The following is a 16,475-nucleotide window of genomic DNA, read 5'->3' as shown; positions in this document are numbered from 1 at the left end:
TGAATAATCATAAAATGACATCTCCATTTTAGAGTTATTTTATTGAATTTTAATTTATTTTTTTATGAATTCTAATGTTATATTATTTTAAAAGAAAATTATTCGATAATTGATAGAAAGATTTAATATAATAATATCTTTTCTTACCAAATTTGGCCAAACAATATATAAGGTAGTTGATGTGTGATAACTCCAAATCACCATAAAAAGAAAAGGTTTACATACAAAAATTTCCACACTCAAATTAATAAGAAAACATAAAACATAGGTGAGTATTTATGAATAAGAGTAATTATTAGATGTTATATTGGTTATAATAATAATATGTATTTCTAGGTTTTATAGACATGTTGATATACAAAATATAATAATAGATATAATAGTTATTGTCAAATTATGAATGGAAATCACATGAATAGTATCATATATCTCAAAAGTATATTAATAGATAATCAAAATATCATATATGGATCATGTTATTAGATATTTGCATATTGAACCTATTTTGATAGAAATATTTAATATAATAATGTTATTTTATTCTTATGATCAATCATTTTTCTTTATAAGATGTTCTAATACAATTTTTTTTATAACACTTAAGTTTTAAAATTATAATTCTTAGAATGAAAATATTCTTAGTTGATATGACAATAATTAAATCAATTTCATGCATTTTTTTTCTGGTACTTGATGTGATTTACGATTAATAAAAACATTTTGTTAAATTAATTTTAGTTGATTTAATAACTTTTCTTTCTTCAATCTTAAAAGCCAACTGCTCAATATAGATATGTAAAATTAAGAAAGCTGGTCCTTCAGTGTGGTGAATAGCCTAACCCCCACACATGTAATTGGTTACTTATTACTTACTATAAGTTATTAATTCTGACATTCCTTATTTTTTTGCGATTTAAAATTTTCTAATAAGACAGGTTAAAATAGATTTCAGCTGATAATAATTCAGGCTCCCATAAATATAATACAATCTATAAGCAGCATTCAAAGTAAGTCAGATAGTTTTTATCAGCATCTGCAATATAGCTTCAGGATCTCTTATTATCTCCTCAATGCTTTCTTGCGAATCATCATCGTTACCTTGTGTAAAGTCAGCGCTAGTGTAAGTTCTAATTCCTGGGCCATGTCCTCCAGTATCCCTCTCCCTTCCTTGCTGTGCTCGCCTAACTTCCCTTTGATGCTCAGTCAGTTCTAGCCTTCTCTTTTTACGACTTAAAGGAGGTGTCTCTTGTAGTTTATCCAACACTAGTTCCACCCTCTTAGAAGTGCTGTTATGTTTGGCAGAGACCCTATATCCCTGTGGAGCATCATTGGCTTCCTCAGGAGATTGACATTTCTGAAGACATGGTAGGCTCCTCTTCTGGAGCTTTAATCTTCCATTTCTGGATAGCCTGTCCAAGACACAAAGAAGACTCGAGGGGAAATCCAAAATAATTTGCTGACCAAATGTAGAATTCCAAAAGTTGATGGTTGGTTCTGAAATAGAGGGATATGGGTGATTGAGAGTTTTCTCAAATAGAGGTTCATGAAGTTTGAGCAAAGCGGAACCAAAGTTTATAGGAGGTTGACTTCTTCTTAAGCAGCTTAGAATTTCGGTCCATAGAAGTTGGAGTTGGTTGTTTGCTTTATCATCCTGCGTTCCCATATTTGCTAGCCATTCAAGCAGTGGGAAGGAAACAATCTGCAGAAAAGTATAAGGAATATTAAGGCTAGTTTGATGAAACGAAAATTATCATGTAATTGTCAATTTGGTAAGCATAATGAAAGTCATATGCAACAACTAATTGTTTTTAAGGCATTCACCTTTGTTAGGTTTCTTAAGAGTATGAAACCAATCTATAGATCATATATTAGGATTAAACACTCAAAACTGACAATTCAACGTAAGTTCACATTAACATTAATGGAAAACGTAATTAAGGGAACATTCAACAGTGTCCAAAAAAAATAAATCCCTTCATACAGGATAAACCTTGTCCAAACTCAAGAAAATACAACACACCCACTAGGAGGAACCATTTCCTCCTTAAAAGATAACCCTTACTAAACTTAATAACTACTTCTACCGACCCCTAAACTGCCCAACCACCGTTAAGTGTCATGAAACTTCTGATTTTGAACCTTCTTCCTAACATACACCTTAAATGTCTTATCAATACTCCTCGGATTCCCGAACAACCTTGTCCTCAAGGTGGTTAAAGTCTAAGAATTGATCACGAATGGTCCCTTCATCTTCCCATGTAGCACCTTCGGGTCCTCCCGAATTCCATTGAATAAGAAGTTGAGGGACTGATATCCCATGGAGTTGCTGCACCCTAGAATCCAAGACTTTGAAAAGAGTTTTGCTGGAAGGTCCTGTTCAACTTAATGGGTACCTATGGCATGTTTAAGGTGAGAGACATGGAAGACAAGATGAATTCAGGCCGACATTGGCAGCTGGAAGCGAAAAGCCACGGGAACCACAAATCGCTGCCCAAGTAAAGAAGGTGTCCAATGTTGAATTGCTAGCACCAAGGCCATTAGTTCCTTCTCATAAATAAACTTGGAGAAAGAAGAATCACTTAAAGCCTTGCTAAAATAAGCAATAAGCCGAGGATTTTGAGACAAAAAAGCCCCAATACCCCTACCTGCAGCTTCACATTCAACATAAAATATGTGAGAGAAATCTGGTAAAGCAAGTACTGGTGTTGTTGTTAATGTTGTCTTCAAGATGTTCATAGCTTCGGTGCATTGAGCGGACCATACAAACTGTCCTTTATTTAATAAATCTGTCAAAGGCCTTGCATTCTTCCCATAATCTTTAATGAAACGTCTATAATACCTCGTAAGGCCTAAGAAACTTCTTAGAGCCTTAATAGACCGTGGAACAGGCCAATCTTGACCAACCAACACCTTCTCTACGTCCATCTGTACCCCCTAACTTGAGATAACATGACCCAAATACCTTATCTGCTTCTTCCCAAATTCACATTTTTTCCAATTAGCAAACAACTGTTGTTGTCCTAAAGTACTATGAACTTGGTGGAGATGTTCTTTGTGCTCCTCCCAAGTCTTGCTATAAACCAATATATCATCAAAGAAAACAAACACATTCTTCCTTAAAAACTCCTTCAGAACGGTATTCATGATGCTTTGGAATGTGGCAGGGGCATTTGACAGCCCAAATGGCATCACCAAAATCTCATAGTGCCCTTGATGTGTCCTGAACACCATTTTAAGGATATCATTCTCCTTCATCCTTCATCCTTATTTGATGATACCCTCCTCTTAAATCAATTTTGGAGAAGTAACTAACACCACACAATTCATCTAACAACTCTTCTATCACTGGGATAGGAAATTTATCTAAACTTATAGCCTTATTTAAAGCCCGATAATCAATGCAAAAAAGTCAATTTCCATCTTTCTTCTTAACCAAAATCACTGGAGTGGAATAAGGACTTTTACTTGGTCTAATAATACCTGTCTGGAGCATCTCAGCCACTTGTTTCTCAATTTATGCCTTTAATAGCTGTGGGTACCTATAAGGTCTCACATTGATTGGATCTATTCCGGCTTTAATAGGAATTTGATGGTTCAAATGCCATTTGCAAGGTAACTCCTGTGGTGTACTGAATATGCCTTCAAAAGTACTTAGAATTTCCTGCAACTCTGTGTTTTGCTTGGTTGTTAAATGGTTTTGTTCCTCACAGCCCTTCTCCAATTCGGCATTACCCATCTTCCAACTAATGTCACCACTTCAATCTTCTTTTCTTTTAATAAAATTGTTGGAGTCACCACTCTCTTGGTTAAAGAAGGATCCCCTTCTTCAAATGAAGGCAATTCTACTTTTTTCATCCACCCTGCTGGTTTTCTCTTTTTTCTTCCTCCCATTCTTCATGCACCTCTTCTCTTCTTCCTACTCTATCACCATTTGCAGAATCTTTACTTCCTTCATAACCCTTTTCAATATTCTTAAGTCTGCCATAACATCCTCCAACATATCACTGAGCCTTTGAAAGTTGGCTCTAGATTCTTCCCTCATTTCCTCAATTGCCCTCTCTAATGTGCTCACTCTACTCTCCATGAATCTCTTAGTGTTTTTTATCCGGTAGGTCAGACCAATTTGTTAGATTTCTTAAGAGTAAGAAACCAATCTATAGATCATATACTAACATTAATCACACAAAACTGACAATTCAACGTATGTTCACATTAACATTAATGGAAAACGTAATTAGGGGAACATTCAACAGCATTTAAGGGAAATAAATCCCTTCATATAGGATAAACCCTGTCCAAACTTAAGAAAATACAACACACCCACCAGGAGGAACCATTTCCTCCTTAAAAGATAACCCTTACTAAATTTAATAACTACCTCTAACGACCCCTAAACTGCCCAACCACCGTAACTGTCATGAAACTTCTGATTTTGAACCTTCTTCCTAACATACACCTTAAAGGTCTTATCAACCTTTGTGCAGTTCTTGGATGAAAAGACAAACAGAATGTGATAAGACTCTTTATTCTTTAGCCGGTATCATAACTGAGTTGAGCCTTCTATCATGGACTAATTAGTAGTAGTAGTGAAGTAAACCCTCACCCTCCAAGTTGCAGCATATAAATAAATACACATGTTTCATAAAAGCTACTTCAACTAACTAAGTATGAATAGAAGGAACAAACCTTTAGAAATTGAAGAATATCTTGCTTCCAGTGAAGGCAACTAATAAAGCATGCCAACGCAGAATATAGCCTGGTATTAATGAAGCGACAGTCAAGTAGAGTTACTAATTAAACAACCACGAATGCATTAGAGGAGACAGCTTATATTACTTACCTTGAGGTGCCAACAAATCCAGGCTGTTCAGGCACTGGGTCTCGCACCATTTTTATTCTCAATAAATTCATATACCTGAAATGTGACATAAAAATTATCAGTAGAAACTTATATATAAGAATCTTCATTTTGCACTTGCTTGACACATCCATTGACAGCAATTAGAGTAGGTTAGGTAATACCCAAAGGTCGTGTTACAATCAAAATAATACTTATACATGCTAAGCAAAGCAGCAAAATACAAATAAGCAAGTCAATTACTTGAATAAGTTGTGATCATAATCTCAAAATGCTAATAACTTCACACAAGAAATAGAATAGACGCCTACATATAAAATTAAAACAAAAAGACTAGTATATGTCAAAACGCCAGTGACATTGCTTTTACATCCCCAACTCAACACAGGACGATAGAAATATCAGGCTAATAAAAAGTACATCCATTTTGAAGATGCACTGTTTCTACCATTCAACTTTTATCATCCAAAGATATGAAACAGATACCCCACACAATAAAAAATAGACATGGCAATCACGTATTAAACAACTAGAAAGGCTCATCAGATCCTTACAAAGCATATTGAAACTTACTTGGTAACAAATTTTAAGCAGTTCGTTATACAGAACAATATTTTCCTATCACGGTCAAATTTACTTTTGTCCAATTCAGAAACTAATTCCAAAGTCTGAATCTTTTCTAGAATGCAAATCAAGAAATTGCCAGATAAATGAAGGAAACCAAAATCCACATCATTGCGTGTTAAGTCAAAATCAGCACCGCTCTCAACCATGTCACTATTTTCATCAAGGTAGCTGCTTAACAACAAGCACAGGTCCCCAGAGAAATTGGTGGTTGATGAACATCCAATGAACAAATTACAAAGAGATCCATGAAGTGCTTTCCATGTTTGAATAACCAGTTCAAATCTCGGTTTTCTTTCTGGTGATACAGGATATTTGTCCAAAGAGCCACTAGCTGTCACGGTCATTCTTGGAACTCCAGAAAGTGCCAGGATGGGGTAAATTAAAAGATGGCATATGGAAGAATATACAGTGCTGTCAGACAAGGCTTCCTGTAATGACTTGCAGTTTGGATCAGATACACAGTAGTTCAGACCTTGAGCTAATGCTACCCATATGTTTAAGTAAATTGGTTGAACGTGTCTATACAAGAAACTAATGCTGGTGAAGAGATCTTCCAGGGGATCATTTGAAGAAAACATAAATTTAAAATATTCACACATCCCTTGTGATGCGTGATCTGTTTGATGGGATTTCATGGTTAACTGAACCATCATGTAGAAGTACAGTGCTATCAAATAAACCAATGGAGAAACCTTATCCATATGAGAAACACAACTGACACTAAGAAATTTTAGATGTTTATTATGATCAACTGATTGCATGTCTTCAATGTACTTCAGATCTATAGAAATTTTGTACAGAGGAGATCGCAAGATTGAAGGACCTAACTCCTTTGTGATAGCATCTATGAACTGAACGGAAATACAGTAAACATCATAATTTTCTCCAACATCCGAGCACAAATCTTCACATACTTTCTTGATGAATGTTATTAATAAGGTCAAGCACTGCATAATACCTCCATAATTAGTAGATGTACTTTCAACATGCAGTTTGACTCCTTTCAGAGTATGTATAAATAACTTCAAAGCAGCATCATAAACGTGACTTCTATGATCATAAGTGACAGTTGGCAGAGATGCTTGATGGACAACATGAAGAATCGTACTCAGATAAAAGTCCAAGTTATTGATATTCCAGGGCATCCATATAATTTGGCGTTGCTTCCAAGAGCATTTTCCAGATTGAGAATGTCCATTTTCAGAGTTTCTGTGGCTTACCCAGCCAGTTGACCGGTAGAGGACCTCCCCACTCTTCTGTGAAATACTATCAGCGAGCAGATCGAGGCCCAGGCTCCATAAGCAGATGTTCTTGCTATCAGGTTCATTCTGAAATATTGATTTAAGTATAGGCTCTAAAACTATTTTTATCATTGATGGCTCATTGACAGAGATATCAAGCTTATGTAGCAAATAACACCATGTGTTTAAGCAGGATGAATGAACTGATACATCACATTTACTGGACATGATGCCAATCAGTGGCGTCATTATTAGCTTTATGCTTTTGGAAAAGCCATTTCTTTGATCATCACAAATTTTCCTTCCTGATAGAGAATTCTCCTCTGCTGATGCGTTTTTCGTGGAAACCAACATTAGACCATGAACAAGAGCGTCAATAAGACCTTCCCAAGCAACCTGCACATAAGGCACATGAAAAGGTTACATAAGCAACAATAAGTAAATGATGTTAACACCTAGTAAGTGTTTTGTGCATTGGTAAAGTGAAGGGGGAAGCATGGAGAGGGAGAGACCTGATTTTGTGGAACCGACTATATTGTTTCTCATTTCATCTCTAGTCTATCAAACTAAATATTCAATTTTATTTCTTATTTATTCCCTTTTCTCAACTTAATTCTTCTCTATTTTCATTTCTTCTGTTTATTTCCTCAAAACCAAATACAGCATGAACGTCAACCATAATTCTTTAAGCTACTTTCTATCATGTCACTTTAAATATTGAACAGGTTTACATCCCAAATAATATTTCATCTTTGTGAATCATGGATGAGATAAAAGCAAACCAGTTACTCATACAATACCAGCGTAGCAATTTGAACTTGAGGGTCAAGATCTGTAAATGTACGTTCAGGAATTTTTAGCATATCATTAACGAGATGCCTACTCTTTAAAGCATGGGATCCAAGCATTCGGACAAACCATCCCCATGCACAAATAGCTTGCGTCTTCATACCATTTTCTAGCAAAACCTTCATCCCACTGAGCAATTTTATCTTCATATCTTTGATAATAACCTAATGGACAAAAACAGGTAAGTTGACAATAACACCAAAGACGAGTTTAAACTTCAAATCACTATTTGAACCTTACAGACCAAGCATGATATGTCACGAACAATACAAATTTGATTTCCATTTTGCACTACCATAAAAATAATTTATATAAAAATATAGTAAGGGTGGGCATTGGATTTAGAAAAAAAAAAACTAATCTATATCCAATCCAAATCCAAGAAAATTGATTGGATTGAAATCCAAATCTATTTCATTGGAAAAAATTGATTATGATTTATTTAATATAATTTAAATTTGGATTTAAATTAGTTTAAATTCATATCCATTTAATTTGAATAGAAGTGGCATCAAAACCTGGAAATTTAGTTCATGAATTCAATTTCAGTTTTATTTAAATCAATTTAGTTCTTTTTACTAAATATCTTGATATTTTTCAAAATTAAATTGGTAATTTTGGGAAAGACAGTGATCATATACAGGTGTTATTAGCACGATGGCTTAACAAAAAGATACATGTATTTGGTGATTCTAATTGAAGTTTTTCCCTTTTTCCTGTGTGTTACTTTTTTCACTGTTTAATTATTTTTTCATATAATTTTTTTCACATATTTTGATCATGTGACAATATGATGAGCACTTATATATGCTCTATATGCCCATCTAATTTTAATATAATGACTTTTCCTTGCATACATTTTCTTATTTCCTTTAATATCAGTCTTTGAAATATACAAAAAATTATTTATGTGATGAACAAGAGCCGATGGCCTTTATAAGTCGGTTGGCCTAATTCAGCTTATTAGCTCGTTTGTAAGTTTTTCTATAACTCAGGTCATGTTAACAAACTTTAAAAGGTCATACTTAGGCGTTGAAAGAGTTTTCTAATTGGTAAAAATAAATCAATAAATATCCAGGTCAAGACCGTGCCAAGGATGTCCCATCCAAGGTCAACCCAGCAACACTCCAACTATGTTCTAAACCAAAGAAAAAGTTTGCATATAGAGTAAAAAATTATCAGGCGAAAGCAGCTAAAAATTATCTTGACCAAATGATTTCTTAGGACGAACGTTGATTTTGGTTCTTCTTAAATCCCAATCCAGTTAAGTGGAGTGAACTAAAAATCCAAAGATATGGATCCATTAAAATGGACTTAAAGTGATTTATATCAGTATGATATGAATTCGATTTCAATATTTGGATTTTTTGTACATGTCTAAAATTTAGGCTGCAGAAATTACAAGTATGCATAAAGAAACAAACTTGTCAAGATAAAATATTGTAGTTTGGTATTCTTTGTGTTGGAAGTCTAACATCAACTAGAAATAAAACCAATTTAAAATATATACATAAAGGCAAAATTCATCTTATAAGTTGGTTTTGTAAGACTGAAATTTATTGTTTATATATATATATATATATATATATATATATATATATATATATATATATATATATATATATTGTTAGGAAGTTACGTGTATATGAGAGGAGAAAGATAAGTAATTAGAAGTTAGTTAGTCTAACTGCGATAACAGTTAGGAAAGGCGGGATGGGTAGTATAAAAGGGTGAATAATTGAATAGAGGGGGGTTGGTTGTTATTTTTGTGAGCTGTACAGGAAGCGTGACTCCTGTAGGGGGAGGTTAAGCTCTCTAGCTGTATCCAGGCATTGTATTCGTGTTTGTAGATAAAACAACGAGAGTTATACAGAAGTTTCTGGTGTGTTTAGTGTGCGTTTACCTTAGGTTCTTGAATTAGGAACCTAACATTTGGTCCGACCTGCCGGATCGAGAAAGGGGTTGACGGAGATGGAGAGCAAAACGGAGGGAAGGTTGGAGACCCTTGAAATTACTGTAGAAGGGATTAAGGCGGAAACCGCTGCGATACGACGGGACTTGCAACAGATGATGCGGCTCATGGGAGGAGGAGCGAACAATCAAGATGGAAGGTCTGACGGAAGCAGTAATTCAGTGAACGATAATCAAGAGAGACGTGATCAAGGTAGCTTCCAACAGAATTGGCGGAAACGGGTGGACCTACCGGCGTGTGAGGGAATGGAGCCGCACAGTTGGATTAATCGAGCAGAACGTTTCTTCAACATCCAGAAGGTAGCGGAGGAGGACAAGGTGGAACTTGCCTACATTAGCATGGAAGGTAGTGCGAGTTATTGGTTTAAGGTCTGGAAAGATAAAGCAACCGATCGTTCGTGGACTGGTTTGAAGTTGGCATTGTTGAATCGGTTTGGAGGAGGTTTCAGAGGAACCGTGTTCAAACAGATGGCGACGCTACGACAGGAGGGAACGGTGGAGGAATATGTCAGAAATTTCGAAATCTTGCTGGGCCAAACCCATGGATTGGCGGAAGAGTTAGTATTGGGGTTTTTTCTCGCGGGTTTACGAGAGGACGTTAAGGGACAGGTTCGTATCCAAGACCCCCAAGAATTCATGGTGGCGGTGAGAATTGCGTGGGACGTGGAGGATGCAATGTTCAAAGCGCGGGGAGGGGTGTGGAATGGCTTTAGGCCGAACACCACGTGTACGCGGGTTTCGTCGGCGGTCGTTCGAGGAGATGCCGACCGATCATCAGTGAATCGGTCGGGGGGGACGGAGATCAGTGGCGCGAACAGGCGAGAAGGGGGGGCGACAAGTGGTAATGTAAGGGGAAGTACCTTCGAAGGTGGTGATAACAGAGCGCGAACGGTGCGCAACTTACCTTACCCCGAATATCTGAAGAGGAGGGAAGAAGGACACTGTTTCCGATGTGGGGGTCCTTTTGCGCCGGGCCATCGTTGTTCCGAAGGGAGCTTGAGAGTTTTGTTGCTGGCGGAGGATGAGGAGGACGGCGGCGATGATGAAACCGATCAAGAAGTCAAACCGATGGAATTATCTGCATGCTCAGCGGGGGGGGTTAACTCAACCTCGAACAATGAAGGTGAAGGGGAAGATCGGAGACCGGGAGGTGTTGGTCCTTATTGATAGCGGGACCAGCCACAATTTCATTAATCGGAGGTTGGCAGAGGAGTTGGAACTAACCATTACAGATACAACCCCGTATACTGTAAGTCTAGGGGATGGACAGAGAAAGGTAACGAGGAGTTGCTGTGAGAGAGTCGTCGTTGTTCTGGGAGAGGCCGAGGTTGAAGAGAAGTTCCATCTCTTTGAGTTAGGCGGAGTCGATGCTATATTGCGGGTGGAGTGGTTAGAAAAATTGGGTGAAGTAGTGTTAAATTGGAGGGCAATGACCATGGGGTATTGCACGGGGGATAAAAGGGTGGTGATACAAGGAGATCCTGCTCTAACCCGACAGCTGGTGGAGCCACACGCTTTGTTGAAAATGACAGATGCGGAGTCATGGCTGATTATTTGGGAGTTGGGCCGAGTGGAGGATGAGCTGGACCGGGAAGAAGAGGTGGATTTGACAGAAGCACAGAGGGCAGAGATGAGGACGCTTCTGCAGAAGCACTACCGTGTTTTTCAAGAAGTGCTGGGGTTACCACCGACTCGAGACTTGGTGCACCGGATACCATTAAAAGAAGGAGAAAACCCAGTGAACATTCGCCCCTATCGTTACCCACATCTGTTAAAAGGCGAAATTGAGAGGCAAGTGGCTGACATGCTGCGAGCGGGAATAATACGGCCCAGTTCGAGTCCATATTCCAGTCCGGTGATATTGGTACAGAAGAAAGATAAAAGCTGGCGTTTTTGCGTGGACTATCGGGCGTTAAACCGAGCGACTATTCCGAACAAATTTCCCATCCCTGTCATCGAAGAGCTCCTGGACGAGTTGAGAGGGGCTGCATATTTTTCAAAGATCGACCTTAAAAGCGGCTATCACCAGATCAGAATGGGGGAAGAGGACATACATAAAACGGCATTTAGGACTCACCAGGGCCACTACGAGTTCCTCGTGATGCCCTTTGGTCTCACGAATGCACCGTCAACGTTCCAGAATGCAATGAATGAACTGTTACAAAGGTACTTACGAAAATTTGTATTGGTCTTCTTCGATGATATTTTAGTTTACAGTGCCAGCTGGGAGGAGCACCTTGGACATGTAAATCTGGTGTTGGAAGGATTAGAAGGAAGTGACTGGATAGCTAACAAAAAGAAATGTGAGTTTGGGAAAAAGAAGATAGCGTACTTGAGGCATCAAATTTCAGAAGCAGGAGTTGAAATGGATGGGGACAAAGTTAAGGCCGTGGTAGAATGGGAAGAACCGAAGACTCTGAAAGCATTAAGGGGATTCTTGGGTTTAACGGGGTATTACAGGAGGTTTGTGAGGGGATATGGAAAAATAGCTAAGCCTTTGACGGAGTTGTTGAAGAAAGGCAAATTTTTATGGTCAGAGCAAGCCAGTCACGCCATGGCAGAACTGAAGAAGGCGGTCACTACAATGCCAGTTTTAACTTTGCCTGATTTTAATCAGGAGTTCCACGTTGAATGCGATGCCTCAGGAGGGGGAATAGGAGTTGTACTCACTCAGAGCAAGAGACCCATTGCGTTTTTTAGCAAAGCACTGTCCGAGACGTCCATGAACAAATCGATATACGAAAAAGAGTTAATGGCGTTGGTGTTGGCCATCCAACACTGGAGACCTTATCTACTAGAGAGGAAGTTTGTGGTGCATACTGATCAACGCAGTTTAAAGTATCTGTTGGAGCAAAGGATTACTACATACAGCCGACAAAACTGGATAGCCAAGTTGATGGGCTATGATTTTGAAATCATGTATAAGAAGGGGAGTTCCAATACGGTGGCTATGCTTTATCAAGGAAGGAAGAAGGAGGAATGGAGGAGGCAGAGTTACGGGTGATGTCCAGGTCCTATTGGCAGGATTTTCAGGAGGTATTAAAGGAGGTGGAAAGAGATGAGACGTTGAAAAAGATAATAGCTGACATTAAAAGGGATCCCGACTGCCATGCGGCGTATACTCTAGAAAATGACCGACTGCACTACAAGGGAAGACTTATAATATCCGAAACATCTACCTGGATTCCCAAATTATTGGCTGAGTTTCACGTAACGAATACCGGAGGACATTCTGGGGTATTTAGAACAAATAGGAGGATAGCCCAATCGCTTTATTGGAAGGGTATGAAGAAAGATGTCACCAATTTTGTGGCAGGATGCGTAATTTGTCAGCAGCACAAGTATATGGCAGCTTCCCCCCAAGGGTTGTTGCAACCTCTACCGATACCGCAAGCAGTGTGGGAGGAGATCACCATGGATTTTATTGTAAAGCTACCTAAATCACAAGGTTATGATGCTATATTGGTTGTGGTGGATAGGCTGAGCAAATACGCACATTTTATGGCACTTAGACATCCTTATTCGGCTAAAACGGTGGCGGAGGTATTTATCCAAGAGGTTGTCAGGCTACATGGGGTTCCTGTCTCAATTGTGAGTGATTGAGATCCTTTGTTCTTGAGTACGTTTTGGAGGGAGCTTTTTAGAATGCAGGGGACACAACTCAATATGAGTACTGCTTACCACCCGGCCACGGATGGACAGACAGAGGTAATTAATTGGATTTTGGAGGGATATCTCAGATGTTTTTGCTCAGAGCAGCCCAAGACCTAGCATGTAGTGTTACTGTGGGTTGAGTACTGGTACAACACCAGCTACCAGGGAGCTGCGAGATGCACGTCGTTTGAAACGATCTATGGAAGAGCTCCTCCGTCCTTGAACAGATTTGTACCGGGGGAGTCAATGGTAGAGGCAGTCGCACAAGATCTCATGACAAGGGACGAGGCTTTGAGGCAACTGAAATTTCACCTAAGTCGTGCTCAGGATTTAATGGTGAGCCAAGCGAATAAGAAGAGAAGAGATGTGGACATTAAAGTGGGGGACTGGGTTAAAATTAGACCCCATAAGCAAGCATCTATACCAGTTCGTTTACATCCTAAACTAGCAGCTCGATACTTTGGCCCTTTCCAGGTGCTACAGCAGGTGGGCCCAGTGGCATTCCGACTACAGCTGCCAAAAAAGGCACGTATACATGCAGTCTTCCATGTGTCACAACTTAAAAAAGCGGTGGGAACAAAGAAGGTTGAGAAGGACCTACCAACTGAGCTACAAGCAGAGGGGCCTACATATTGGCCAGTGGGAGTGTTGGGGATGAGGCAACGACAGCAAGGGAATGAAAAAATACAACAGATCCTGGTGCAGTGGCAGGAGGGTGGCAGCGAAGGGGCTACGTGGGAAGACGTGTTGACTATTCAAGATCAATATCCTGATTTTAATTTCAACCTTGAGGACAAGGTTGCTGAAGAAGGGGTGGGTAATGTTAGGAAGTTACGTGTATATGAGAGGAGAAAGAGAAGTAATTAGAAGTTAGTTAGGCTAACTACGATAACAGTTAGGAAAGGCGGGATGGGTAGTATAAAAGGGTGAATAATTGAATAGAGGGGGGTTGGTTGTTATTTTTGTGAGCTGTACAGGAAGCGTGACTCCTGTAGGGGGGAGGTTAAGCTCTCTAGCTGTATCCAGGCATTGTATTCGTGTTTGTAGATAATACAACGAGAGTTATACAGAAGTTTCTGGTGTGTTTAGTGTGCGTTTACCTTAGGTTCTTGAATTAGGAACCTAACATATATATATATATATATATATATATATATATATATATATATATATATATATATATATATATATATCGACATGAGGAGTGTAATCTTGACAGCTTAAATAGCTATAATATAATCATGCCCATGCCACTAGAGTACGGATCCATCACTTTATATTGAAATCACAAAAATGTTTTGGTACCTTAGAAAGATCCAGAGAAGGAGGAATGACTGTGGATCTGATCTTCAACAGACACCTTTCTGAGGCATCCCTCTCCCTTTTATCTGTGCTAAGAAGTCTTCTGTATATTGGGGGAGCCCATATATGGGATGAGCCTTTCATTTGCTCGCTTAATTGACCTGATAGCTTCATTACAGCCTGTAATTCAAAGGTTAAAAGATCAGTATCATTAGAAAACTGCTAACCTAAAGATGACTTTCAAGAATAAGTATGCAACGAGAACCAGACCACTACAATCACCAGGCATGCATAAAAGAACATCATCTTTAATTAGTGAGTGTTAAAAAAAACATGATCAAGAAGCCAATATAACATTAAAAGATTTGAAATACATGGGCACGGTTTTGCTTTCAAGGTTATAGTAACATGTGATACTGATAAGATATATATTTAGCGCTAGTAAAAACACTGATTATTTTTATCCTCTCTGCAATATATTTTAAGGGAAAAATGCTCGTCAACTTGGTAAGCATTGTTGAAAAAGACAACAAAGGGGAATTGGTTGATCTATAAACATTCTAAAATGACTAAAAAGTCTGGAGTTCGTTTATTTTGTTCCTAATTTTATTTGACAAAACTTAAAAGCAGTTCTTTAGGTTCTTTTAAAGCTATTCTTTAAACCAAATTAAAGTTTCACCTTAGTGAATTATGTAACTGTGGTGACTTTAAATACAATTTTTATTGTGGAATTATTGAAGTTTAAATATGATAATTGGGAAACAGCAAAAACAACTAAGGAACTACATATAAGTTATTTCAAATATTATTTGACCTCGTAAAGCACCAACAATAAAGAAGGGAACTGTACCTGTGTAGCTTCAAATGTTGTGGACAAAGAACCCATGGGATTGTCTAGGGCATGAACAATTGCCCCTAACAAATAGTGAAAGTGAATAACAAGAAATGTTGCACCCAACTGTTGGACAGACAAGCACCATACCCCTAAATTACAAGCAGACTGTATAGAACAGTCAAGAGAGATAATGTAAACAACTAAACATAATACATAAAAACTCTACTAAAACTGAAAACACTAATCAATATTAAAAAGAACATCATACGAGCCTTTAATTTTGTGGTTGTAATAAGTTTGGGCAATGTACTCAGAACCAAATTGGCATCATCCACTGCAAAAGCAAGGAAAAATAAGCTTTGCACAAAACCAAATCGATAGGTTGAAAAACAACTGCTAAACCAGATACCTCGAAGGACGGAAACAATGGATGGATGATAAAGCATGAACCCCAAACACTTCAACGCTTGAGTGGCACTGACAGATAATTAGATAGATTAATTAATGGAAATCCCAATTCTACAGAGAAAACAAAGAAAGATGTTTAAACGATTGAATGGTGAGAAAGTGAAAGTTTGTGCTCACATTTCTTCGTCGTGGTCGTCGACGATGTCGGAAACAATGGAGGAGATTATGGATTGGGCGGAGTGAGCGAGGAATTGGAGCGAAGAAGCGTTGACGCAAGAATGTTGCTGAAATTGCAAGAGGGATGAATAGCCTGAGGATTTGTTGAACTTGTCATTTGAAGAAATTAAAGTGTTGATTTCTTGAATCTCTTCTGACATCGTTTTCTTACAAAGATTTCTGAATGATGAAGAAACAACTCGGTCGCAGTCTCACACTACCTCGTCGGCGCGCCGGAGAGAGACGCCAGAAACCAATCCTTCGCGCCAAAACCCGGTTTCGCGGTAAACCCCTCACACAGGAAAAGTGCTCTTTAATTGATTAAAAATGCTATCAGAATAAACACCACTCTTATAAGAAAATAAGTACTTTAAAAATGAGGTACTGACCCTCTTTTATTAATATTTTTTATTTCTCAATGTAAAAAAATTGATTGATGAGTACAAATAATTTGAGAATTTTGGGATAGTTAATATGAATTGTTATTTTAAATATCAATTTAAATTATAATTCA

General features: G+C 38.1%; 1 protein-coding gene across 3 annotated transcripts; it reads right to left on the bottom strand.

The window, feature by feature from the left end:
* Positions 1-794: 794 nt before the first annotated feature.
* LOC148201269 (uncharacterized) lies at positions 795-16,169 on the bottom strand. Of its 3 annotated transcripts, XM_088113621.1 has the most exons (10): positions 15,923-16,169; positions 15,747-15,814; positions 15,610-15,671; positions 15,353-15,502; positions 14,506-14,682; positions 7,527-7,739; positions 5,432-7,122; positions 4,841-4,915; positions 4,687-4,756; positions 795-1,699 (listed from the first exon to the last, which is right to left on the bottom strand). In XM_088113621.1, exons 1-10 carry the CDS (start codon positions 16,120-16,122, stop codon positions 1,013-1,015), a joined length of 3,393 nt encoding a protein of 1,130 aa, XP_087969747.1. In that variant the 5' UTR covers positions 16,123-16,169; the 3' UTR covers positions 795-1,012. The 3 variants fall into 3 exon arrangements, with proteins under 3 accessions (XP_087969747.1, XP_087969746.1, XP_087969745.1); XM_088113620.1 differs by lacking the exons at positions 14,506-14,682; positions 15,353-15,502; positions 15,610-15,671; positions 15,747-15,814; positions 15,923-16,169 and adding an exon at positions 13,228-14,255; XM_088113619.1 differs by lacking the exons at positions 14,506-14,682; positions 15,353-15,502; positions 15,610-15,671; positions 15,747-15,814; positions 15,923-16,169 and adding an exon at positions 9,479-9,608.
* Positions 16,170-16,475: the final 306 nt, after the last annotated feature.

This window comes from Vigna umbellata, chromosome 4 (genome assembly GCF_029865625.1).
Source record: "Vigna umbellata cultivar VRB3 chromosome 4, Vumbellata_1.0, whole genome shotgun sequence".
In the NCBI taxonomy this organism is placed as follows: Eukaryota; Viridiplantae; Streptophyta; class Magnoliopsida; order Fabales; family Fabaceae; genus Vigna; species Vigna umbellata.
The sequence above is the reverse complement of the archived record's forward strand: the minus strand, read 5'-3'. Positions and strand labels throughout refer to the sequence as shown.

What these genes read in the sequence shown, in the direction of transcription:
- LOC148201269 (XM_088113621.1), bottom strand. Translation starts at nt 16,122, where the DNA reads ATGTCAGAAGAGATTCAAGAAATCAACACTTTAATTTCTTCAAATGAC. An exon ending in CATTGTTTCCGTCCTTCGAG is followed by an intron (nt 15,672 to 15,746) that starts GTATCTGGTTTA and finishes TTGCTTTTGCAG; the next exon opens with TGGATGATGCCAATTTGGTT. An exon ending in AAGTTCAAATTGCTACGCTG is followed by an intron (nt 7,123 to 7,526) that starts GTATTGTATGAG and finishes CCTTATGTGCAG; the next exon opens with GTTGCTTGGGAAGGTCTTAT.